We start from the raw sequence: 26,666 nt of genomic DNA, 5'->3' as shown, positions 1-26,666 counted from the left end.
AGACTAAATGGTTCAGAGGAATAGAACAGCATGAGCTAGAAGATAGAGTAGTGGGAATCACTGATGCTGAACGGAAAAAGGAATAAGAAATGAGGATAATTCCCTCTGGGACAACATCAAATGTACTAATATTCACATTATACGGGTCCCACAAAGAGAAGGGGGAGGACTGAGAACATAATTGGAGAGAGAATAGCTGAAAACCTCCCTAACCTGGGAAAAGAAACAGACATCCAAATTCAGGAAGTACAGAGAGTCCCATACAGGATTAACACAAAGAGGAACACATCAAAACATTGTAATTAAAATGGCAAAAACAGAAGATAGAGAATATCAAAAGTTTCAAGAGAACAGCAACATTTTACATACAGGGGAACTCACAAGATTATCAGCTGACTTTTCTGCAGAAACTCTAAGCCAGAAGCGAGTGACACAATATATTTAAAGTAATGAAAGGGAAAAAACTACAACCAAGATTATTCTACCCAGCAAGGCTGTTGTTCAGATTTGATGGGGAGATCAAAAGCTTCACAGACAAGCAAAAGCTAAGAGAGTTCAGTACCACCAAACAAGCTTCCAAGGAATGTTAAAGTAACTTCTCTGAGCAAAAAAGGACACAATGAGAAGCATGAAAATCATACAAGGAGAAAGCTCATCAATAAAGGCAAATGCACAGTAAAGGTAGGAAATCATCCCCTCATAAAGTTAGTAAGAAGGTTAAAAGAAAAAAGTAGTAAAATTATCTATATTTACAGTAATTTTAAGGGGAGAAGAGCATAACGCAGGGTTGTTGAAATGCATTTGAAATTAAGAATCAGCAACTTAACCATTCATATGTACAGATTGCTATATAAAAACATCATAGTAACCTAAACCAAAAATCTGTGATACATACATAAAAAAGATAAAGGAATCCAAACATAACACTATAGATGATCATCAAATCCTAAGAGATGAGGACAAAAACAAAGGAATAAAAAAAAGACCTACCAAACCAACCCAGAAGCAATTAACAAAATGTCATATCAATAATTATTTTAAATGTAAATAGACTAAATGCTCTAATCAGAAGACATAGTGAAAAGAAATGAGAAAAAATTGATTACACGGGGTCTAAACAGCATGTACTAAAAAATCAATGAGTCAATGAAATCAAAATGGAAATTTAAAAATACCTTGAGACACATGACAATGAAAATACAACCATTCAAAATCCACTGGATGCAGCAAAATCAGTTCTTAGAGGGAAGTTAATAGCAATACAGGCCTTCCTCATAAAGCAGGAAAAATCTGAAATAAACAACCTAACCTACCACCTAAAATAATTAGAGAAGAACAAATGAAATCTAAATCTAAAGTCAGCAGAAGAAAAATAATAATAAGATATGGAGGATATAAATAAAATAGGGATTGAAAAAAGAAGGAAAAAAAAAGCAATAGAACCAAGAGCTGGTTATTTTAAAGGGTTAAGAAAATTGACAAACCTCTGGCCAGGCTCACCAAGAAGAGAAAGAACCCAAATAAACAAAATAAGAAATGAAAAAGGAAAAATCTCAACTGATAGTGCAGAAATACAAAAAAAGATGAGAATTCTATGAATAATTATATGCCAACAAATTTGACAACCTGGAAGAAACGGACAACTCTCTAGAAGCTTACAGCACTCCAAAATTGAATCAAGAAGAAATAGATGATTTGTGCAACTGGCCACTAGAAGTGAAACAAAATCTGTAGTAAAAAAAATAAAAACTCCCTACAAATAAAAGTCTAGGATCAGACGGCTTCGTAGATAAATTTTACCAAATATATTAAGAGCTTACACCAATTCTTCTCGAACTCTTCCAAAAGATTGAAAAGAAAGGAACATTCCCAAAGACATTCTACGAAGCCACCATAATCCTGATACCAAAACAAGACAAAGCAAGACAAAGATAACCACCAAGAAAAAAAATTACAGGCCAACATCTTTGATAAACACAGATGCAAAAATTCTCAACAAAATACTAACAAACCAAATCCAAAACCAAATAATAAAGATCATATACCACAGTGATGGTCCGATATATGCAAATCAGTGTAAGCCAGCACACCAACAAAAGAAAATCTAAAAACCACAGGATTATCTCAATAGATGCAGAAAAAGCATCGGACAAAATTCAACATCCATTCATGATAAAAAGAAAAAAAGCTCTTACCAAAGTGAGTATACAGGGGACACATCTCAACAAAATAAAAGCTATTTATGACAAACCCAGAGCCAACATGATACTCAATAGTGAAAAGCTGAAAGCCTTTACACTAAAGACAAGGATGCCCACTCTCACCACATCTCTTCAACATAGTACTGGAAGTCCTAGCCACAGCAGCCAAACAAAAAAAACAAAAGGTATCCAAATTGTAAGGAAGAGGGAGAAGTGTCACTATATGTAGATGACCTGATACTATATATAGAAAACCCTAGTGCTTAGTCACTCAGTTGTGTCCAACTCTGCAACCCCATGGACTACAGCCTGCCAGACACCTCTGTATGGGATTCTCTAGGCAAGAATACTGGAGTGGGTTGACATGACCTCCTCCAGGGGATCTTCCCAACCCAGGGATCAAACACAGGCCTCCCACATTGTAAGCAGTTTCTTTACCATCTGAGCCACCTGGGAAGCCCCTAGAAAACCCTAAGGACTCCACAAAAAAACTACTAGGTCTAATAAATTAATTCAGCAAAGTAGCAGGATACAAGATTAACATTCAGAAATCAGTTGCATTTCTTTGCTCTAACAATGAAATATCAGAAAGGGAATGCAAAAAAAAAAAAATCAAAAAACAAACAAAAAAAACAGTCCCTCTTAAAATTGCACCAAAAGAAAAACCCCAAAAACCTAACTGACGAAGTGAAAGACATATCCTGAAAACAATAAAACATTAATAAAGGAAATTAAAGAGGATTCAAAGAATGGAAAGATATACTCTTGGATTGGAAGAATTAATATGGCTAAAATGGCAATACTACCCAAAACAATCTAGAGATTTAATGTAATCCCTATCAAATTACACATGACATTTTTTACAGAACTAGAAAAAATAATCCAAAAATTTATGTAGATGTGTACTAAGTCATACCCCACTTTTTGCGACCCTGTGGACTATAGTCCACCAGGCTTCCCTGTTCATGGGATTCTCCAAAAACTTATAGATCCATGAAAGACCAGAATTGCCAAAGCAATCCTGAGGGGAAAAAAAAAAAAAAAAAAAAAGCTAAAACAAAGCAGGAGGTACAACCCTCCCAGACTTTAGCACATACTACAAAGCTACAGTAATCAAAACTGTGATATTGGTACAGAAACATACATATGGATCAATGGAACAGAATAGAAAACCCAGAAATCCACACACCTATGATCAATGACTCTTCAGCAAAGAAGGTAAAAATATAAAGTGGGAAAATGACAATCTCTTCAGCAAGTGGTGCTGGGAAAGTTGGACAGCTACATGTAAATCAATGAAGTTAGAACACATCCTCACACCATACACAAAAATAAACTCAAAATGGCTTGAAAACTTAAGTATAAGATATGACACCTCAAAACTCCTAGGAGACAGCATAGGCAAAACATTCTCTGACATAAGTCCAACCAGTGTTTTCTTAGGTCAGCCTCCCAAGGCAATAGGAAAAAAAAATACAAAAGTAAACAAACGGGACCTAATCAAACTTACAAGTGTTTGCACAGCAAAGGAAATCATTTAAAAAAAAAAGAAAAAAGACAACCTGCAGAAAGGGAGAAAATGATCACAAATGATGTGACAGATAAGGACTTAATCCTCAAAATATACAAACAGCTCATACAACTCAACAACAACAAAACAAACAACCCAATCAAAACATGGGCTGAAGACCTTAACAGACATTTCTCCAAAGACAATATACAGATGGACCTTAGGCAGGTGAAAAGATGCTCGACACTACTAAGTATTAGAGAAATGCAAATCAAAAGAAAAAGGAAGTACCACCTCACTCCAGTAAGAATGGCCATCATTAAAAAGTCATTAAAAATAACAAATGATGGAGAGGGTGTGGAGAAAATGGAACCATCCTACACGGTTGGTGGGATGTAAGTCGGTGCAGCCACTATAGAAAACAGTATGGATGTTCCTCAGAAAACTAAAAATAGAACTACTATATGACCCAGAAATCCTACTCCTGGGCATATATTCAGAGAAAACTAATTTAAAAAGATCCATGCACCCCTATGTTCATAGCAGCACTATTCACAAAAGCCAAAACATGGAGACAACCTAAATGTCCATCAGCAGATGAATGGATAAAGAAGTGGTACATATGTACAATGGAATACTACTTCGGCCATAAAAAAACAGATAATGCCATTTGCAGCAACATTGATGTGACTAGAGATTATCATACTAACTAAGTCAGAGAAAGACAAATACCATATGATATCACTTATATGCAGAATCCAAGGTATGGCACATGTGAACCTGTCTATCTACAAGACAGAAACATACTCACAGACACAGATCAGACCTGTGGTTGCCAAGGGGAATGGGGGGAGGGAGAGAGGGACTGGGACTTTGGAACTGGTAGATGCAAACTCTTATATTTAGAATGGATAAACATGTTCCTATTGTACAGCACAGGGAACTATACCCAGTGTCCTAGGATAAACCATAATGGAAAAGAATATTTTAAAAAAAGTGTACATATGTGTATAACTCAGTTTGTTGTATAGCACAGATTGGCACAACATTTTAAATTTTAATTCAATTTTTAAAAGTATTACTAAAACAAAAAAGGCTGAAGGGATATAAAAACAAGACCTACAGTAGACTTCATGTCCAAAGACACGTACAGACTGAAAGTGAGAAATAGAAAAAGGTATTCCATGCTAATGGAAATCAAAAGAAAGCCAGGGTCACAATACTTATATCAGATAAAATAGACTTAAAATAGTTAAAACAGAGACTGTTACAACAGACAAAAAAAAGGACATTACATAATGATCAAAGATCAATCTAAGAAGATAACAGCAATTATAAATACACACCCAACATAGGAGCACCTAAATACATAAAAGCAAATATTAACAGACATAAATGGATATATCAACAGTAATGTAATACTAACAGAGGACTTGAACACCCCACTTACATCAATGGGCAGATCATTCAGACAGAAAATTAACAAGGAAACACTAGCCTGAAGTGACACATTGGACCAGATGGAGCTAGAAAGCAAAGAACAAACAAAACCCATTAGTAGAAGGAAATAAATGATAAAGATCAGAACAGAAATAAATTAAATAGAAAAAATAGAAGAGATCAACAAAACTAAGAGCAGTTTCTTTGAAAAGATAAAATTGATAAAACTTTAGCCAGACTCATCATGAAAAAGAGAAGGTCCAAATCAGCAATTTCAGAAATGAAAAAGAAGTTACATCCAACACCACGAAAATACAAAGGATCATAAGAGACTCCTAAGGGCAACTATATGCAAATAAAATGGACAGCCTAGAGAAATTCCTAATATGTACTATTTTCCAAGTCTGAACCAGGAAGACATACAAAATACAAACAGACTAATTATCAATGATGAAATTGAATCAGTAATAAAAGAAAAAGAAAAAAACTCCAGTAAACAAAAGTCCAGGACCAAATGGTGAAGGTGAATTGTACCCAACATTTAGAGAATAATTAATACCTATCTTTCTTAAATTATTCAAAAAAAATTGCAGCGGCACGAACACTTTCAAACTCATTCTGTGGTGCCACCATCACCCTGATACCAAAACCAGACAAAAAAAACTTCAGGCCAATATCACTGATGCAAAAATGTAGATGCAGAAGTCCTCAACAAAATATTAGCAAACCAAATCCAAAGATACATCAAAAGATAGTATACCATGATCAAATGGAATTTATCCCAGAGATGCAAGAGCTTTTTATTATCTGCTAAGCAATCAGTGCTATACACATTAACAAATTGAAGAATAAAAATCATGTGATGCAGAAAACACTTCTGACAAAATCCAACTTCCATTCATCATTAAAAACTCCAGAAAGTGGGAATAGAGTGAATTTATCTCCACATAATAAAGGGCATATATGACAAACCTACAGCTAACATCATTCTCAACAGTGAAAAAAGTTGAAAGCATCCCAACTCTCACCACTTTTATTCAACGTATTGAATAAATCTAGCCAGAACAGAGGAGATACAACAAAGTTGGATTTCAGTGATCCAACTGATGGAAAAGTGTATAGAAGATTTAGTAGGAGAGCTAGTTGGCAGTTTTACCAGGTAGGAATTCAACAGTCAACCTCAGGAAGAAAAGGGAGAAAAAAAATAACACCATTTTGCTTTCCCTGAGGTAAACTATTCGACTTTAAGAACAGTTCTAATTCAGAACAGCTAAATCAACCCAAACACCATTTTCTAATGTTCATTTAGTCAATGGATTTGTCTAAAAGGACCCTTTATCTTAGGGAACAGACTTTACCAACATAGCATTTTCTTTTTGGAGGCCCTTTTGTAAAATTAGAAACAAACTCAATGAATGTGCCATATATTTTACTGCCACAACATTTAAAATATGTTTTTCCTCCAGGAAATTTTCAAACTGATCTCTTTCTTCCCAGATACCTCCAGATCATCAGTTACTCGATGTAAACCTGGAGCCAACTGCCCCAGTTCACACAGTAGCATCAGCAGACAACTGTCCCCTCTCTCTGTCACAGAAGATTCCTCTGCTCCTATTCTTGAACTTCAGAGTCGAGGATCCTCTGGAGTTTGTGGACACAGAGCTGAGAGGCAAAACAAATCAGGTATGTGAGTGACCTCCTCTTAAATAACAGTACATGGGGTAAGCTTCTAGCCAGCAGTGAAAGATCTCACCATTGGCACAGAATGTAGAGATGTGACACTGACTCTCAGGAGTACATGTGAGCAAAGTTTATCAAGTGGGAGGAGAAGGAAGAAGAGAAATGTATAGATATAATCCATTAATGATGGACAGTGTACAGTGTAGCAGAGAAACAATACCAAAACCTATAGTTGGAGGACTTAACACGTGGTTAAACAGTGACTTCTAATGAAGTTTATAAGGAAACTATTTTTCTTATCTTCAAGATGGCAAAAGCCAGCACCTTTTATCTCAGTCCTGGGATTTAGTAATAGCAAGCTGTACCCATTCTGAGAAGAATAAAAGCACCAGTAAAATCACAGACTCTGCTTTTATCTTTATTAGGACTCCAGTCCTTGGAGCCCTTCTAGTTTTCCCAATTTTATACCTCCTTCAGGACACTTCAGTTGCCTCCCTGATCAGCATTCACTATTAGATCAAGACCTTTAACCTTTCCTCACATCTGCCTGATCACTTACCAACCCCTGGAATACTTGGGTTACTGGATTCACTAGATAAATCTCTTAACTATATCCATGGGTTTCCCAGCGAATGTATCATTTTAAAACATAGCTGGAATATGCATGGGACTTCCCTAGTGGTTCAGACGGTAAAGAATCTGCCTGCAATGCAGGAGTATGCATAAAATCCTTAAAGGATGAAGAAGGACACAAGAGAGAGCTAAATAGAGACAGAACTCTGGAAAACTCTAAAATGATCAGAAGAGGACGAGGAACAGGACTCAGCAAAATAAACTGAAAAGGAGAGGTTAGTGATATAGAAGGTTGTTATTTCATCTAAAGGAAGTAGTGAAAAAGTATCCATTGAACTTCAAAAACAGGAGATTATTTATTATTATCTAGCAAGAGAAATTTCAAGAGAGTCATGGGGCAAAAGCCAAAATGTAGCAGTTGAGGAAGAATGGGTGGGAAAGAAGCAAAGATAGTTAAGTACAGTATACAGACAGACCTCAGAGATACTGTGGGTTTGTTTCTAGACTCTTGCGGTAAAACAAATATCACAATAAAACAAGTCATGTGAAAAAAATAAATGCAGCTGGGTCCACAAGGCTGCTGCCCAATACTGTTACATTTTGGTGATGGACATCATACTGCCTTCCCCAGAGATAATCTCAAGCTTCGAATCCGTATTCACTTCCTCTCATCATATGACCACACTTTTACCTTCCTGAAAAGACTGAAACAATTGTGTGCTAACAGATGCTTTCCTCCCTGCCTCAAAAGTGTCTCAGTTCTCTTGCTTGCTAATTTGCTAATTATCATTATTGCAGGGGCTTCCCTGGTGGCTCAGATGGTAAAGAATCCACCTGCAATGCGGGAAACCTGGGTTCAATCCCTGGGTTGGGAAGATCCCCTGGAGAAGGGAACGGCTATCCACTCCAGTATCGTGGCCTGGAGAATTCCATGGACAGAGGGAGCCGTCAGGCTACAGTCCACGGGGTCGCAAAAAGTCAGACTTGACTGAGAGACTTTCACTGTCATCATTGCAGGGACCGCTTTTGACTTCTGTGTTTGCTACCATTCTGATGCCGACTCCTCCTACATCCATGATTACCTCCTCTCCATCTCTTCCACCTACATTTTCAATCTCCCCTTCTCCATTTATTCCTTCAGCTTGGCCAACAATATATTAAAATCTCTTGCATCCTTAAAGTCAATAGTGACACCAGCAAAAACAACAAAATAACTCTATTCAAAACAAGTGGGTAGTGGAAAAAAATCAAAAACCAAAAACCTTATAACTTTGAGAACACTAGCTTTAAAAAATAAGCAAAAAAGAAATAATTCAGGGGACGCAGGTAAATGAAGGCATAGAGGAGGTGTGAAAGCCTCTTCTAGGGTCCTACTTATTTGATTAGGGGTTTTTATGAGAAAAGATTTTTTTCCCCAAAATGACAATATTTTAAAATGGAATCTCAGCAACTATGGACCCCAGGGCCAAAACTCCTTTGTAAAAAGTGAAGAAAATGACATTGTAAATCTTCAGAAAGTTTTAATTGGCTTTAATTAGTTGCAGTAATATTCTTATTATCCCACTTATCTGCAGAACAGAATGTTGCAGTTAATTAAGTATGGTTAATAAATTTGCCCTCTCTATCGTATACCAATTACAAATCTCAAAGACGGTACCACTGAAGACCACATGTGGCATAATTTACTCTTTCTGCAGTGATTCGGAAGCCACTTGGGGATATTCCTAGACACCAAAAAGAAAAAGAAAAGAAGAATCTAAACAGCAGCTCGATGCTCTCATGAATGTTATGGTACTTAACCTCAAAATGAATCCCATGAGCTAAGTATTATTGGTGTTTGACAGAGACGCTAAGACCAGAATTAAATATATACTCAGGGCCTTCTGGTGGCAGGGCTAGGACTTTCACTCATGCTTCCAAATTCCAGTGGCCTCTACCATCAATCTGTGTGACTCTAATCAAGATTCAGAGAGACGAATGGAATTACTGATAAATCAATTTTAATGATGTATACAAAACAATAAATCTAAGCAGGACTATAGAAACTCGTATTTAAATGATCAGAAAAATAAAAGAACCCTGGAGAGTGAATCTTCCTATGGTATCTACAGATAGTAAAATTAAAGAATTGTCAACAATTCAATCTAGTTCGCAGAAGATGAGCCAGTACTATGGGAGGATTTAGGTGACTATTGGTGTCATCAAAAGTGCTCTGTATGTTCCGACAGTGGTACAGATGTCATCTTCAAAGGTGACAGTAAAGGCAGATGTCAAAGGAATACAAATAATCTTTGTATAATCATTCCTCCTTTATGAGCTAGTCCCTTAGAATAGTGTGATCTAAAGTGTAGTATACCTTTCTCTTCTATTAAACCTCATGCAAGGCTGCCCTTCCTGCCAGGAAACTTTCCTCTAAACCATTTTTGAAGCTTCCAGTGCTTAAATGGGGAGCTCAAGCCTGAAACCTAGACCAAATGAATATTCAGAATAAAAAGTTTAGACCCTGGAGTCATACTGACTTGGGCTCAACCTTGAACAACCTTTAATACAAGTCTCAGTTTTTGCATCTGTAAAATGGGACTGGTAATAACCCACTTACTTGGGTAGGCTCATGTTCCCTTTCCAGCCTTCCAAGACAACAGCTCTTGTTCTGCCCTCTTATTCATTTTCGTTTTTTCCCGTCTACTCTCTGTATAAACCACATGTACATAGTGAATTCGAAGAGTCTTATCAGGTCTAGTCTATACACAGCCAAGGATTCTGGTTAGCATACTTTTCAGCCTCATCTCAATGTTACTGCATCACGGAAGTTTCTCCTGGCGACTACACCTCATCTTAACAAGTGCTTCTTGTCTGCCTCCACATGGCCTTGTATCTGCCATACACGGCCCTTCTCCCACTGTTTTAGATGTGTTTCCTGACCTTCCTCTAGATTATGAGCTCAAGTCTTTCATTTTTGAACCCCTGGGACCTATTTAACTAGCTCCTGGTAGTCTCCACAGGACTTTGTTGAATAAATAAAAAGAATACCAGTTTTCATCTTCCAGAGACTAGGCTCTGAGAATTCTGTTTATAAGACTTGGAAGTCACGTAGTAATTGCCTGTTCATCCTGCTTGGTTTATACTCTCCAGTGAAAAATTCGCTTTCAAGGCTTGCTATCTGCTTTCCCCAAATAAATGGCTCGATGAAAGCCTTTGCCAAAGCGGGGCAGTCACGCCTGGGTCATTAAGCAATGGAAACATTCAGCAGAGAGCCGGCAGGTTCTGAAGAGGAATGTGAGAAACCCATCCACTATCACTCTCAGTCTGTGGGCTGTACGACTTGCGTAAGCCCAGGATAAACCTTATATGCTTAGAGGAGGTCCCTGGAAACACCATGGAATTTTACAGACAATTCTGTCTACCTTTCCCCGGATTCTACCATCTGGGGACTCAGGATGACCACTGCTCTCATTTAATGTCCTGATGGGTATATAAATTCATTGTGTTGAACTTGTTTTCACTCTTAGGGAGAAGGCCTTTATGATTGTCACTTTTGGAGAACTTCGGCTATTTCAGTGTGAAAAAAAATGCTACTAAATTTTCTTAGTAAATGTAAAAATGTAAAGCAGAACTCACTGTGCTCCCAGAAATATATTAAATAGTAATTTGTTCTGAGGTAGGTGGTGATTTTGTGCAGTCCAGACTTGCTCTATTTAATCTTTGCTGCAGTTTAAAAAAAAAAAAAAAACTCAGTGGGAAATAACAATAAGTACTTATTTCTCATTCACTTTTTATGTTGGTGAATACAGGGTTCTAACTAGGTCCTGCTCATTCTCCTACATAGACCAGCTTCTATTTGAGATTTTCCATTCTAGTGGCAGAAAGGAAGAGCTAGAGATAGGTAGTGGGACTGTGTGAAGCCTCTTAAAGCTTCTACAGAGAGCTGGCATACCATACCACAGATGGTGAACATACCATCTGTTCATGTTTGATTAGGCAAAGCAGATCATGTGGCCAAGGCCAAAGCCTTTGAAGCTGAAATGCTCTCACAAGGAGGTGGGTAGGGTTCCCCTGAGAACAGAGAGCATCCACCAAGTTCATCAGCATCATCATGGCCTGGATAAGGGTCCCAGATACACAGTATACCTTATAGAGCAGAGATTCCAGACAGAAAATGAGCCAGTGTTATTTGTCTCTTCAAATGATAGCAGGGAAAACAAAACACTGGTGATTCTACTGTCTGTCTCTTTGATTTCTGTTTTATAACTTGATTTCCACACATTTGTATTCCTTTCCTGTTTGCAGGGGATGATGGAACACAGACTCATCCTGAGAACAGCAGCCAAGAAAACAGAATCAAGGCTCGCTGCCTATCCTGCATGTCCATGGTTCTGAAGGCTGCCTGGGGACTTTTGATCATCTTGTCAGTGTCATCATCTTGGGTTGGAACCACACAGATTGTAAAAATTACTTATAAGAACTTCTACTGTCCATTTTTCATGACTTGGTTTTCAACGAACTGGAACATTATGTTTTTCCCAGTCTATTATTCTGGTCATCTGGCCACTGCTCAAGAAAAACAATCTCCAATGAAAAAATTCAGGTAGGTTTCATATTAAATGGCCAATAGGAGATGCTTTGAAATAATTTCATGCAAATATGCATGATTTCATCTCTTTGAAAGATGAGCTAAGTGTGGAGAGGCAGGATCTAAGGTCAGTAATGAACATATGAACATGAAGAAACAGAATCAGCTCGCTCCTCCCTCCAAAATTATTGTCTACAACATGCCAGGCACTGTGCTAGTGCTTTTGCAGATCTTATCTAATTATCATTGGTGGTAACAGCCACCTTTTAAGGTGGTGTTAATTATCCCTATTGTAGCACAAGAATAACAGGTTTGGAGAGATTCAGTGACTTGTCCAAGGTCACACATTTATAAATAATGGAACCCAGATTTTAATCCAGCTCAATCTCTCTATCATGTTTTCAAAGAACAACCCAGGGTCTCGAGCCCAGAAAGAAAAAAAAACACTGTATTAATAAGATTCTTACAAAAACACTTGCTCAGTATTCTGGACACAGTGGTATTATAGCAGATAAAATGACTTGGTCTCATGCAAATGGAAGTCTGGCCTTGGGATGGTTTAAAAGAAGCTGTTCTTTGCTGGCTAGGAACAGAGAGCTTTGTCTGTTGGTTTGCTGGCCATGAACTTGACTGCCATGGTTGTATTGGTTGCTCTGAGTTAGATCTGGCTTATGCAGCTCCATCTTGGAGAGATCGGAAAGTTGGCAGAGTCATGTCATCTAGTCCTGTGCAGCACTGAGGAAAGGCAAAAGTAGCATTTGGGTTAAAGGTCCTTTGCCAACAGACAGCTTCTTGAAAAGAAAAACCAGAATCAAGGAACAACTTCCAGGACAGTCACCCTGCTCACCAAGAGAAAACAGTGGTCTTGACTTCAGCAGATGGCAATGGGAGAGTGACAGCTTTTTTGCTTATTCCTCCTCAGCAGAATGGCAATAAATTTGTCTTACAGGAGCCCAAATAACCTTTCTACCTTGCCCTTTTACCTTATGATAACATGGTAAGACTGTCCTTAAAAACGTAAGACATTCTGAAGGCTTTATCTTCAACTTCCAATTTCTATCACCAGCTTGGAATTGCCCAGGAATCCTGAAGTCACACTGTGAGCTGACTTTCTCTGTGTGTGCATGAACATTCTGCTATCATTAAAGCAACAAAAACCAGTTCAAAGAGAAGTGTTTTCTTGTTTGGAGGAAAGAAAAAAGCCTTATATCTGTTAAGGATTGCTAAAACTAATTTCTTCCCATTAAAACAGACATGATACTGGGGCATAAGATCTTTTTAGATAACAATACTTAATACATGATTGCAGGGGACATGATCATCAGAATAAAGTTCTCCCTGATTGCAGATACCTCCATTTACTTATAGGGTATGTGTTCTACTCAAAGGTTCCTATGGTTTAGACACATATGCAGATTAAAAACAGCAAAAGGTTAGTATGGGAAGTAATGCCTCAGAAGACCTCAAAGCAAGCCAGGTCAGTGTTACTTAAGAGAACACATTTACAACAAGAGGCTCCTGCTGACAGAAGTGGTGTTTGGGGAATGAGTTTCTCTCACACCGAACGAACTCTGAATTTAGTGAAATCTGTGACTTGACAGGACACCTCCACCTGTTAGTCCTAGCGTGAAGTTGACCATTTCTGAAACTGAATCAAAGAGCTTTTATTTTCAAGCAGAAAACATTGTCTTTGTAGGGAATATTCTCTAGTGGCCCCCTCCATATGAAAGGTAAACACTGCCAGAAAATTCTGAGATCCTTGATCTTTATTCCCTGTGGACTCTACCAAAGGAGAGTCTGCCAAGGGACTCTGCCATTAACACTGTCTGCCAAGAAGTCACCCCACGAAGCTCTCATGGCAGAACAAGGGGAGAATAGTTAGTGTCTATTGGATGTATCCCATAGCATCAAACCCTCTGTTTTCTCCCTTTCTCTTGAATGGTATGAAAGCATTTCCAGTTTTTTTCCATATCACTAACATCAAAAGAATTTTCAACAAAGTATCAAAACTGGGTGGTAAGGATTGTTCATTTGGAAGTAGTTTTTGATATTTCAATCATGCCATTTATATACAGTTAAGAGAATTCAATTGCCTCAGGTGAATTTGAAATTTAAGAAAAAAATTATATACCAGTTTTGATGGTATATCAAAAGAATATCAAAGGGTCATTTCTTAAGGGAAAAAAATCTCTAGAAAGCCTGAAACTAGAGCCAAAGATACACCTGCCATATGTCAGGAAGCTAGGAAATGTGCTTAAGATGCCATCCAACATGCAAAAAGTGTTCCATAACTAGTAGCTGCTGGAACAGCGATGAGCATGATTACATTGTCAGTACCCCCAACTTCTAAGCTTCTTTCCAAATTTTGCCTCCTGTCAATGCTTCTTGTCTAGAAATTCTGATCTCTGATCTCATCATCCCAGGGAGAGACAGGCTGTTGTTATCTGTTTCTCCACAGAAATTCATCTTTTTAAAAGAAATTTTCACATTTCCTAGCACTTAATGCTTAAACAGCAAGAGGTTTTACGCAGGTGAACTGGTGTTTGGAGACCAATTTTAATTCTTGTAACAGCAGTGACAAGTGGGGAGAAGGTTGGCACTGAGAGGAAAGGGGAAGAAAGGGTAACAAGGAGGAAGCCAGTTCTTGGGGGACAGGATAAGCCAGGCCAAGAGCCTCTGCTAGGCAGCAGTGCTATACTGGGGGCACTCTCCTCAGCCCACCTGCCTCTGCTGGCTTCTCCACGGGGCAGGGTGTTTCCTTTCCTGAATCCAAAGTCTTTGAGTGCATTCTACCCAGCATGATGGTGGAGCCCTTGGTAAGAAGAACCATCACTGGCTAGGGCTTGTGATAGGAAAAGAAAGTCTTTAATCATAAATAGATTTGTTGTGGTTCTTAATGAATATGTATTTTAAAGGACGTTTGGAAGTTATAGATGTCAGGATAAATAAACCCATGACTCCCCACTCCAGCTCTCCCTGGCAGATTTCCTCAAGGACCAAATCTGTCTGTAAGAACAGAATACAAAGCATGTGCCTAGATGCTCCATAAAAACTGTTGCTTGCTCTGTGTGTGCCTCTGATTCTGAGTATCTCAACAGTAGGGCTTTAGAAAGGCCATCCATTTTATAATATTGTAAATCAATTACACCTCAGTAAAGCCAAACAAAGCAGAGACACCATCCATTTTCCTGTGTGTGTGAGCATGTGTAATTTCTGTTTACTTTGCAAAAGCTTTTGCCTCTGGCTTATTTAGTCCCTTCACTGAAGTTTTGTCTCCTTCAAGTTAAAATTTAGCTTTGGGAAATCCCATTTTGATTTTATGAAACCTTTCCATTTTGGTTGTCTCTCACATGAAAGTAAAACCACGGCATGCATGTCCATGTGTTCAAAATGGATTTTTAACCTTCTGAGAGTCACTGGCCTACAATTCCCTGTGTTCTCAGCTGCTTGGAAGCAACGTTTACTACGAGACTTGATATTGAAGCTCATCCCCCTGAGCCTGAAGCCTCACCACTTGGTCATGCCCTCCCCACATGCAGTCCTCCTGTGGGCTGAATCACTTCATACAGGGGAGGCAAACATTGCCTGGAGATTGCTTTGAGGCAAAGTAATACTTTGAGACACAATTATCTCTCTTCAGAAAGAGCTAGAAGAGAAACCAGAAACTAGAGCTATCTAGAGCCATATAAATAGATTTATAAACATAAACATGCAACTGTGAATAACTTGTTGCTTTAAACGGGATATTTTTACTACTCTTGAAAAAAAACAATGCCTGACATGAGATAGTTGCCTAACAAAAGCTTGAATGTTCATGAACAACTCCCAGCCTGTTTTCAGTCCATAATCAAAAAGGCATTGTTATTCTATCACTTTAAATATCACCTGTATATATTGCTAGCCTCAACAATTTGATTAAAACAACCCTCTGGACTAAATAATTAATTTAGTCAGAAACCATGCAAATCAAAGATTTAACTGAAATGACTATTTTTAAGCAGTATATTCAGACAACTCCTCCAGAATGGTCCAAGTTTGTATGTAAATGCAACTTGAATTTTATTTATTTTATGATTTGGGGGTTGTCACAGAAACTTCCTTCATTTTTTCTGCCTTAAAAATGCTATGCTGTGCTTAGTGGCTCAGCTCGTGTCCGACTCTTTGTGACCCCGTGGACCGTAGCCCACCAAGCTCCTCTGTTCATGGGGGATTCTCCAGGCAAGAATACTGGAGTGGGTTGCCATGGCCTTCTCCAGGGGATTTTCACAACCCAGCGATCGATCCCATATCTTCTGCATTGCAGGCGGATTCTTTACCATCTGAGCCACCAGGGAAGCCCAAGAATACTGGAGTGGGTAGCCTACCCCTTCTCTAGGGGATCTTCCTGACCCAGGGATTGAACTGGGGTCTCCTGGGTTGCAGGTGTATTCTTCACCAGCTGAGCTACCAGGGAAGGTGTAAAAGAAATTAGTTCAGTGGGCAGATATGTTAGAAAGAGGCATAATGTTTTAGGAATAATAAAATACCAAGCTGCGCTTGCCTTTGCATGCTGTGTGAGGTTGCACATTGTCTGTAGCCTATTCAATCTGTAGCAGGTGTCTTGACACTGTTGCATTTGTCCGTTGGGAAAGCATCTTCTATATCTTTGAATAGCTAGTGATTCCAGCAACCACTCATTTCTGGATTTCTCCAGGTTTCTCTAAGAATATTCAGCAAAAGCAGAATGGCTACCCCCAGAATCTTGCAGAATGGGTAGGGAAGGCCTGTGCTTGAGGAGATGGGAACTCCTCCATGCAACCCTTTCCACTCATGGCCTGAAGATGACAGCCCTGGGTTCAGTAGGTTCCACACATGAATAATGGGTCTTGAGGGTTTGTGCTCTTGCCTAAAAATGATTGTCAAGAGCTAGTCCACACAAGATGTGTTAACATCAATACCTATTAACCTCTCTTTCTTCCTTAGGGAATGCAGTCGAATTTTTGGTGAAGATGGTCTGACGTTGAAGCTCTTTCTTAAAAGAACTGCTCCCTTTTCTATTCTATGGACTTTGACTAATTACCTGTATTTACTGGCTTTAAAGAAGCTGACAGCCACGGATGTCTCTGCTCTGTTCTGTTGTAACAAAGCCTTTGTCTTCTTGCTGTCATGGATCGTGCTGAAAGACAGGTTCATGGGAGTGAGGGTAATAGCACACTTGATTCGATGCGTGAGGCTGCATTTAATCATAAATCCTTGGCATTGGGAGAGCTGCTTTGTTTTGTGGAGTTTCTGCAAAACTTATTTGGTTTTGAGTACAGATTGAAATTTGAAGATGCGCTAGAACACCCAGGCAGTTACAATGTCATGAGAGGATAAAAGATTTTTTCCATTGGGCAGTCAGCTGATGTCAACAGGAGGCACTCAGGGAAAATAAGTTCTTTTTTTAGAATTAATGGTATGATCAACTCCTTCTGTACTTGGGGAAGAAGGGTCTGAGAAAATTAGCCACAGTAAAGATTATGATTTGTTTTGTTTTGTTTTTCCCCAGTCAGCATGTTAGGACAACTCATGTTTTTTGCACCGCCCCTCCCCCATGAATTTAATTAATATTGGTGTAAGTAGTAAGATTACCAAACAGTAATTAAAGTCACCAGTAGTGGCACAATGCTGTTAAAAGTGGCTATATATCTAGTATGACTAATCTAGAAATGGAACTAAAAACAACTTGTACTTTGGGGTACATATCCTTAATTGGATAGCATTAAACTTCCACCAACCACTTCAGTTCTGAGTTTATTCCTTTCAGAGATATTCTGGATTTAAAAATAAAAAGTTTTTTGTATGTTTGACCTTTGTTACATTGATTGAGAGCTATGCAGGCATAAGGAGCCAGATCTCATTCATATAATCTGGCATGCCACCATGACGAAAATATTGAGTAAATAATTATTTAAAAGTAGATCCAAACAAAGAGCGTTTTTCCAGAAAATAAACATCACACAATTGCTGTTCTTCAAAAGAGATGTCCAAGACTGGGTTGAAACATTTTTTTTGCTATTGCAAACTTTTGCTCCTGTTGCAATGATTCCAGGGTCCTTGCCTCGCTAAATGCTGAAATTCACATCTATATTAGAGAGTTTGTGATAGCCATCATCCTGAAAACATTTTCTTAATAGCCAGTTAGCTAATTCTGGTTGTATCTTGGGGGATGCTGCTCAGAAATTCAGAACTGAAACTTGACACAGACAAGAAGTAGAAAGCTACCGCAGAAAACAAGATGAAAAATTCTCAATCAGTTCATGATACCATTTGACTATACCAGATACAGCCTCACACTCATTCTCCACTAGCTAATCTTAGATATCACACCCAAGAGGCTTAGCATAATGGCATTACTCATGAAGCACTGGCTGTCTAGTGTCAGGAACCCCGAGTCCTTGAGAACAAGAACACTGCTCACTGATCCATTCAGCTGGGGTTGACATAATTTGTGGGGCCCAGTGAAAAGTGAAAATGCAGAGCCCCTTGCTGAAAAACACTGTGAATAATTACAAGATGGAAACATTATGGGGCCCAGTGCATCTGTACAGGTCATATACCCATGAAACTGGCTCTGCCTCTATCTCTAACACCTAGAACAATACAAGGGACAAAGTAGGGACTGTACATATTTAGGGATATAGTGAATGAACTCATACTTACAAGATCTTTCTCATTTCTATCTATCACCACGAGAATCACCCATGAGAATTTGGAAATCTTTTCAGACAAGAGGGAAAGAAAGGAGATTTAGGGGCTTTTCTGGTTTTTCAGTGTAATGTGACTACCAGAAGGAAATCAACACACCCACTGTTAGATTTGCTGTTGTTGTTCAGTTGCTAAGTCATGTCCTAATTTTTGCAACCCCATGAATGGCAGCACACCAGGCCTTCTTGTCCCTCACCATCTCCTAGAGTTCATTCAGGTTCTTGCCTATTGTATCAGTGATGCCGTCCAACCATCTCATCCCACTTCAGTATTCTTGCCATGAGAACCCCATGAACAGTATAAAAAGGCAGTAAGATGCTGTTAGATTTACCAGTAAGGAAATCAGTTGTATTAGAATGAATGAATGAAACTTATGCAAAAGGTCATATAAAAAAAGACAACGTTTATTTGAGGTCTTTTAGAAGAAAAAACTCAGCTGTGTAACTTATATTTAAATGGCAGATTTAGGAAATCTACCTAGAAGTTACAAAGCATGCTATTGGGCTAACAAAAAAGTCCATTAGAGTTTTTCCATAACGTTATGGAAAAACATCTTATGAACTTTTTGGCCAACTTAATATTTTAAAATTGGCATCTGTGGTGGGTGAAATGGTGGGCCTCAATAAGGTGTCCACATCCTAATCTCCAGAACCTATTAATGTGACCTTACTTGAAAAAATAGTCTTTGCAGACATATTTAACTTAAGGATTTTTACAAACAGGAGCTCATCCTAGTTGATCTGGGTGTCTGCTAAATCCAGTAACAAAGCGAAAATGAAAGTGAAGTCGTTCAGTCGTGTCCGACTCTTTGCAACCCTGTGGACTGTAGCCCACCAGGCTCCTCTGTCCATGGGATTCTCCAGGCAAGAATACTGGAGTGGATTGCTATTTCCTTCTCCAGGGGATCTTCCCGACCCCGGGATTGAACCCAGGTCTCCTGCATTGCAGGCAGACGCTTTACCCTCTGAGCCACCAGGGAAGCCCATCCAGTAACAAGGTGTCTGCTAAATCCAGTAACAAGTATCCTTAGAAGAGATACACACAGGAAAGACCCACAGAAGAGGAGGAGCGATGTACCCACAGAGACAGAGATTGGAGTGATGTGGTCACAAGCCTAGGAAAGCTGGGGCAGCAACGAGAAACTGGAAGAGGCAGGAATGTATTCTCTCCCAGAACTGCGGTGGTGAGCATGGCCCTGCCTGATTTTGAACTTCGGGCCTCCACAACTATGACAGAATAGATATTTGCTGTTTTCAGTCACCAAGTTTGTGGCCATTTGTTACAGCAGCCTCAAGAAACTAATACAGTATCTGTTAGTAATGAGAAGACCTGATAGAAAAATTAAGTAGCCAATAAGTAGTTGTTAATAAGTAAATACATAAACTAAGACATCATAGGTGATAAAATGGTGAGCATTAATGTCAGTCATGCTGGAGAAGTCAGAATTTTTCTTTTAAAATGATAGGAGGCACTTCACTTCTGACTGTTAAAGTGTTAGGAAGTTTTTAATGCCATATTCTAGAAGAATGTCAAGATGTAATTTTAATAATGCCCATAATCAGGCCATGGAATATAAGAAGCACCAAAACATACTCAGCATTTTGCCTTCTGACCATATCAGCAATTCTTTTCCTAATAAGACATATTGAGAACATGTATAATTAGGTCATTTGAGAAATCAGAGGAGGGCAAATAGAATACAGACAACAAAAATGCAGCTCTTATTGCCTATATCCATAAATAAGACACTGCCTGTACATGCCACCCCACTTGGACTACTCTTTTTAAAAACAGTTAAAGGATTGCTTTCAGTCATCAAATCAAAACATATTTCTGACTCATTCTAAGTCTTCAGTAGTTCAGAAAAATAGAATCTGGGGGTTATAATTCTCATTTGCATGACCCAAGAATCATCACCCTTAGGGTGAAACATGTGGCCTCAGTGTCAGTCACTCAGTTGTGTCCGACTTTTTGTGACCCCATGGACTGTAGCCCGCCAGGCTCCTCCCTCCATGGGATTCTCCAGGCAAGAATACTGGAGTGGGTTGCCATTTCCTTCTCCAGGGGATCTTCCTGACCCAGGGATCAAATCTGGGTCTCCTGCGTTGCAGGCAGATTCTTTACCATCTGAGCCACCAGGGAAGCCTTAACTTGTTAATATTTAGTTTCCTTGGAATATTGATTGAATTACAGATGAAAAGGTAATCACTCATACATTTAGTTTTCTATTATGAAATCCTTTCAACCAACTGGCTGGTAAGCTTTGGTGTGTTTAAAAAAAAAAAAAAAAAACCCTTTCATAAGTACTTGCTTACAGCTGATGTATGGTTATCCTGTGGAAATTAGCAAATTTCTTTAAAAGACCTTTTCTAATTGCAAAAGTGTTACTGAGAATCCAGCTCTTGCAGGATTGAAGATGGATGTTTTAACCATCTCCAAGATTCTGTTTTATTTAGCTAGCATTCTTAAATTCATCAGAACCAGAAAAATCACCTTAATAAAAAAAGTTCTCACCAAAAAAATAAAAATGAGGCACTGCTTCAGGTTTTCTTCTGTCATGAGTGTCCATTTCACTCTAAGGAAAAGTAAAAGTCAGACTAGAAAATTAACACACTTTCTTTCAGATATTGTTGCTCCCTTATTTTTCTATTATTAATTGAAATTTTTCTTTCCTTTTAAAATTTGCTTGAAAGTATGAAGGAAATTGGTGGGCAATGAATGGTTCAGTGGACCTCGACTTTTATAGCAGATTTAGGAAATGAATTTGTGTCCCTTCAGCTTGGCACCCACCTATTTTCTAGGTATAACTGGCTCCCTGTGTGTTTAGCTTCCCACGCTTTGGCTCTTTTGGAGACTTGCCGCCATCTGCCAAGAACCGACCAGGGTATGTCAGTTGAATGGAATCATTCATTGCTTAAACTGCTCGTCTCCGAATTCTAACTGGGCTCCAGGGCACTCTAAATCAGGGCTCTGAGCTTCTACTGATTTATGCCAGTATTACATATTTAGATGAAATTCAAGGCAACCTTTTGTTTCCATCTTGCCTTTGATTGACATTTATGCAGTAACTCTTTATTCATGTGCAGTGCAGGCTCCTCTGTCTGGAATCTTCATGCTTCTTGGAGGAGAGAGCAGAGGATGGGTAGTGGGACTCTTCCCCTTTCTTCCCCCTCTTGGCAGGAGAATAATTCACGAATACAAGGAAGTGAAAGTTGAACTGGAAAGGTTCTCTGATTTTATGCCCATAAGGAATCCATAAACCCTGTCAACAAGTTACAGTCAATAGGTCCCATCTACCTTCCACATCATTGCTGTGGACAGTGACTGCAGCCATGAAATTAAAAGACGCTTGGTCCTGGGAAAAAAATCTATGACAAACCTAGACAATGTATTGAAAAGCAGAGATGTTACTTTGCCAACAAAGGTCCATCTAGTCAAAGCTATGGTTTTTCCAGTAGTCATGTATGGATGTGAGAGTTGGACCATAAAGAAGGCTGAGCGCCGAAGTACTGATGCTTTCGAACTGTGGTGTTGGAGAAGACTCTTGAGAGTTCCTTGGACCATGAGGAGATCAAACCAGTCAACTCTAAAGGAAACCAACTCTGAATATTCATTATAAGGACTGATGTTGAAGCTGAAGCTCTAATACTTTGGCCACTTGATGTGAAAAGCCAGCATATTGGGAAAAACCTTGATGCTGAGAAAGATAAAAGGAGAAGGGGATGACAGGATGAGATGGTTGGATGGCATCACCAACTCAATGGACATGAGTTTGAGCAAGCTCTGGGAGATGGTGAAGGACAGGGAAGCCTGGTGTGCTGCAGTCCATGGGGTCACAAAGAGTTGGACACAACTGAGTGACTGAACAACACCAGCTTCCACACACTTTTGAGTCTTTCCTTCTGGGATTTCTTTCCTTCTTTTTTCCATCCTGGTCTCCCTTTGAGAGAGAGGGAGAGAGAGAGAGAGAGAGAGAGAGTGTGTGTGTGTGTGTGTGATGGGGATGGAGGGTGGGAATCTAGTTTGAGATGTAAACCCTGGGACCTCCTCACCCCGCTACCCCTGAACACACACATAATATCTGGACTGCTGCAGAATGCTTACCTCTTTTATTTCTCACACATTGACTCTTGTCCAATCTCACTGGCTTTGAGTAAATAGATGGCTCTTCTTTATGGAAGCTTAAACATAACATGTCTGGAGGAGGGCATGGCAACCCACTCCAGTATTCCTGCCTAGAGAATCCTCACGGACAAAGGAACCTAGCAGGCTATAGTTGATAGGATGGCAAAGAGTTGGACACGACTGAAGCGACTTAGCACGCACTCATGCAAACATAAAATGTGGACAAATTTAAGGATTCTGTGTAGCGATATTTCCCTGAAATGGACTCTACCTAGACACTCACAGGAAACAAGGATAATCATCAGTGCAGGTCTCATTGGCCAAGGTGTGTATCCACCTTCAACTGCTGACCTTGAGTCCTGACGAGTATAGTCTGGCCAGCAGTATAACTTTGAGGCCCTCAATTTCAGAGCCTGATGTAGGCTTAGGACTCAAGGCTCCAGTGTGAGTGAATCCATGCTCCACCCAGCTCCAGAAACAGGGTTAACCACATCACAAACTAAGCAATTACAATTAGAAAGAGAAGCAGTTAAAGGATCGTCTCAATACCCTGAATTGAGAAGAACTGGTATTGTTATGCAAATAATAGTTCTGGAAGTCATTTGTCAGTGGGAAACACAGTGACTATAATGAGGTTGGAGATCCAGAGAAGGGCTGGACTCTTGTGGTTTTTGAGGACCTGAGCCAAAAGAGGAGGGGAAATGAAGATAAAGGAAAACAGAAACAGGCAAAAGCCAGTTATCTGTACAAACTAATTCTTCGAGAGGGGAAAGAAACCTAGCTTTCAGGCAGGGACACAGGTGGTATGTAGATCTGTGCAATCCCCAAATGTTTATTGTTAACGCCCTCTTTGAGCTTTAAGAACAGGCTCAAACCAGGTCCCTCTGTGACTGGCCCTGAGAGCTGATACAGATTAAGATCTCAGGGGACTGAGCCTGCAGAGGAAGGAAGCTGCATCAGGTGGTGATGTCACTCAAGTAGCATGCAAGGGTAATGGGCTAAATAAATTATCTCCCTCCGGGTTCTCACCCCAGGTGGGCACACCATGATGGGAGGGAACCCAGAGGTTCAGAAGGTTAAAAATGAGGCATTGGAGCTTTATGGTCACTCTGGTTACTAACATTTTCACTGAAGTCAGATTCAAGTAATGGTAGTGGTGGGTGTCCATCTTGTGTAGACACCTCTGGTTGGTTACGGAGCTAGAACTGGAGTAGGTTGTCAGGAGAGCCGTGTTTTTCTGAAGCCAAGCAGGTGGCACCATGAGATGGCTCATTTTCAGCACAGGAGTCCCTCCTGTGGACACTAACATGCTCAGAAGCTTTTTTTGTGTGTTTGTCATCATGTAGATGTCACATATGAGCACTTCTGACACAGTATTTAAAGTGCTGGCTTTCTGCTGGCACATTTTCAACGTCCTGAGCTCAAAAAGAATCACTTTATGTTTTTTTGTTGAGAAGAAGATTCAGTTCAGTTCAGCCGCTCAGTCGTGTCCAACTCTTTGCGACCCCATGAATCGCAGCACACCAGGCCTCCTTGTCTATCACCAACTCCCGGAGTTCACCTAAACTCATGTCCATCAAGTCGGTGATGCCATCCAACCATCTCATCCTCTGTCGTCCCCTTCTCCTCCTGCCCCCAATCCCTCCCAACATCAGGGTCTTTTTCAGTGAGTCAGCTCTTCGCGTGAGGTGGCCAAAGTACTGGAGTTTCAGCTTCAGCATCAGTCCTTCCAATGAACACCCAGGACCTATCTCCTTTAGGATGGACTGGTTGGATCTCCTTGCAGTCCAAGGGACTCTCAAGAGTCTTCTCCAACACCACAGTTCAAAAACATCAATTCTTTGGTGCTCAGCTTTCTTCACAGTCCAACTCTCACATCCATACATGACCACTGGAAAAACCATAGCCTTGACTAGACAGACCTTTGTTGGCAAAGTAATGTCTCTGCTTTTGAATATGCTATCTAGGTTGGTCATAACTTTCCTTCCAAGGAGTAAGCGTCTTTTAATTTCATGGCTGCAGTCACCATCTGCAGTGATTTTGGAGCCCAGAAAAATAAAGTCTGACACTGTTTCCACTGTTTCCCCATCTATTTCCCATGAAGTGATGGGACCAGATGCCATGATCTTCATTTTCTGAATGTTGAGCTTTAAGCCAACTTTTTCACTCTCCTCCTTCACTTTCATCAAGAGGCTTTTTAGTTCCTCTTCACTTTCTGCCATAAGGGTGGTGTCATCTGCATATCTGAGGTTATTGATATTTCTCCCAGCAATCTTGATTCCAGCTTGTGCTTCTTCCAACCCAGCGTTTCTCATGATGTAAACTGCATATAAGTTAAATAAGCAGGGTGACAATATACAGCCTTGACATACTCCCTTTTCTATTTGCAACCAGTCTGTTGTTCCATGTCCAATTCTAACTGTTGCTTCCTGACCTGCATACAGGTTTCTCAAGAGGCAGGTCAGGTGGTCTGGTATTCCCATCTCTTTCAGAATTTTCCACAGTTTATTGTGATCCATACAGTCAAAGGCTTTGGCATAGTCAACAAAGCAGAAATAGATGTTTTTCTGGAACTCTCTTGCTTTTTCCATGATCCAGCGGATGTTGGCAATTTGATCTCTGGTTCTTCTGCCTTTTCTAAAACCAGCATCTGCAAGTTCACGGTTCACATATTACTGAAGCCTGGCTTGGAGAATTTTGAGCATTACTTTGCTAGTGTGTGAGATGAGTGCAATTGTGTGGTAGTTTGAGCATTCTTTGGCATTGCCTTTCTTTGGGATTGGAATGAAAACTGACCTTTTCCAGTCCTGTGGCCACTGCTGAGTTTTCCAAATTTGCTGGCATATCGAGTGCAGCACTTTCACAGCATCATCTTTCAGGATTTGAAATAGCTCAACTGGAATTTCATTACCTCCACTAGCTTTGTTCATAGTGATGCTTTCTAAGGCCCACTTGACTTCACATTCCAGGATGTCTGGCTCTAGATGAGTGATCACACCATCGTGAAGACAATTAATCCTGCCTTAATGATTGATTACTTCTGAAAATGCATGTGATTCAGACCTGTACTCAGGTCATCTGTTTTCCAGCAATCTCAAGAATATTTACTCTTGCAGTTAACCCATGGTAGGAGACAGAGCCACTCCGAGATCATCCAAGCCACCACTCCAAATGAGCCTGCCACCCAAAATTTCCCTGAATTTTCTAGATTAGCTGAGTTCCTTTCCCTTAGTTTCAACTATGTAGATAAGAAATATAATGAAAACATTTTGAAACATGGCCACAGAGAACTTGTTCTATCAGATAGTTGTGAAATGTAAATAGAAATGTGGAAAATAATTTAAATTATCTTTTATCCCCAGATAACCTACTAACCTATAAATAACTGTTCATACCATAGAGAATAATTTTTCTAACATCAAAAATATCAAATTTTCATGCTTTTGGAACTTAACTAATAGTGTTGTCTGGTCCCCGAAGTGAAAAATGCTTCTCTCCATGAACACAATTCAGAGAGATGCTAGTGTAATTGATATGTCAGTTTAAATGGTCTGAGCTAATAATTTCATAAGCACTTGAATATTAAATATAATGGAGATCTTTAAGAGGTTCATCATGGTTATAATTCTGAATTGCTATTAAGTTATGTAACCTTTGTCCATGTCTAATTCCTATATTGAGAAAACATATAACAGAAATATAGTGCATATGTATTTTTACTAATGGCTTACTCAGAAAAGGAAGAGTTCCCAGTTGGAGTCATATCCTGTGGCTAACTGTATTCCTTGTTCAACATTTTCCACAGTGTTTTTGGTTTTTTTCCCCTATTTTTGTAGGGACT

The 26,666-nt window shown here is 39.4% G+C and overlaps 1 protein-coding gene across 2 annotated transcripts in view; it reads left to right on the top strand.

Annotated features, from left to right (window-relative positions):
• The window catches only part of SLC35F4 (solute carrier family 35 member F4), a 287,250-nt gene that overhangs the window by 248,515 nt on the left and 12,069 nt on the right, over positions 1–26,666 (top strand). For both annotated transcript variants that reach the window (XM_070797652.1, XM_070797653.1), the window contains exons 2-4: positions 6,649–6,834; positions 11,692–11,989; positions 16,937–17,156. In XM_070797652.1, the coding sequence (XP_070653753.1) occupies positions 6,649–6,834; positions 11,692–11,989; positions 16,937–17,156 (704 nt within the window). The remainder of the gene's footprint in view (positions 1–6,648; positions 6,835–11,691; positions 11,990–16,936; positions 17,157–26,666) is intronic.

Source organism: Bos indicus, chromosome 10, assembly GCF_029378745.1.
Source record: "Bos indicus isolate NIAB-ARS_2022 breed Sahiwal x Tharparkar chromosome 10, NIAB-ARS_B.indTharparkar_mat_pri_1.0, whole genome shotgun sequence".
In the NCBI taxonomy this organism is placed as follows: Eukaryota; Metazoa; Chordata; class Mammalia; order Artiodactyla; family Bovidae; genus Bos; species Bos indicus.
Note: the sequence above shows the minus strand (reverse complement) of the source record. Positions and strands in the feature narration are given on the sequence as shown.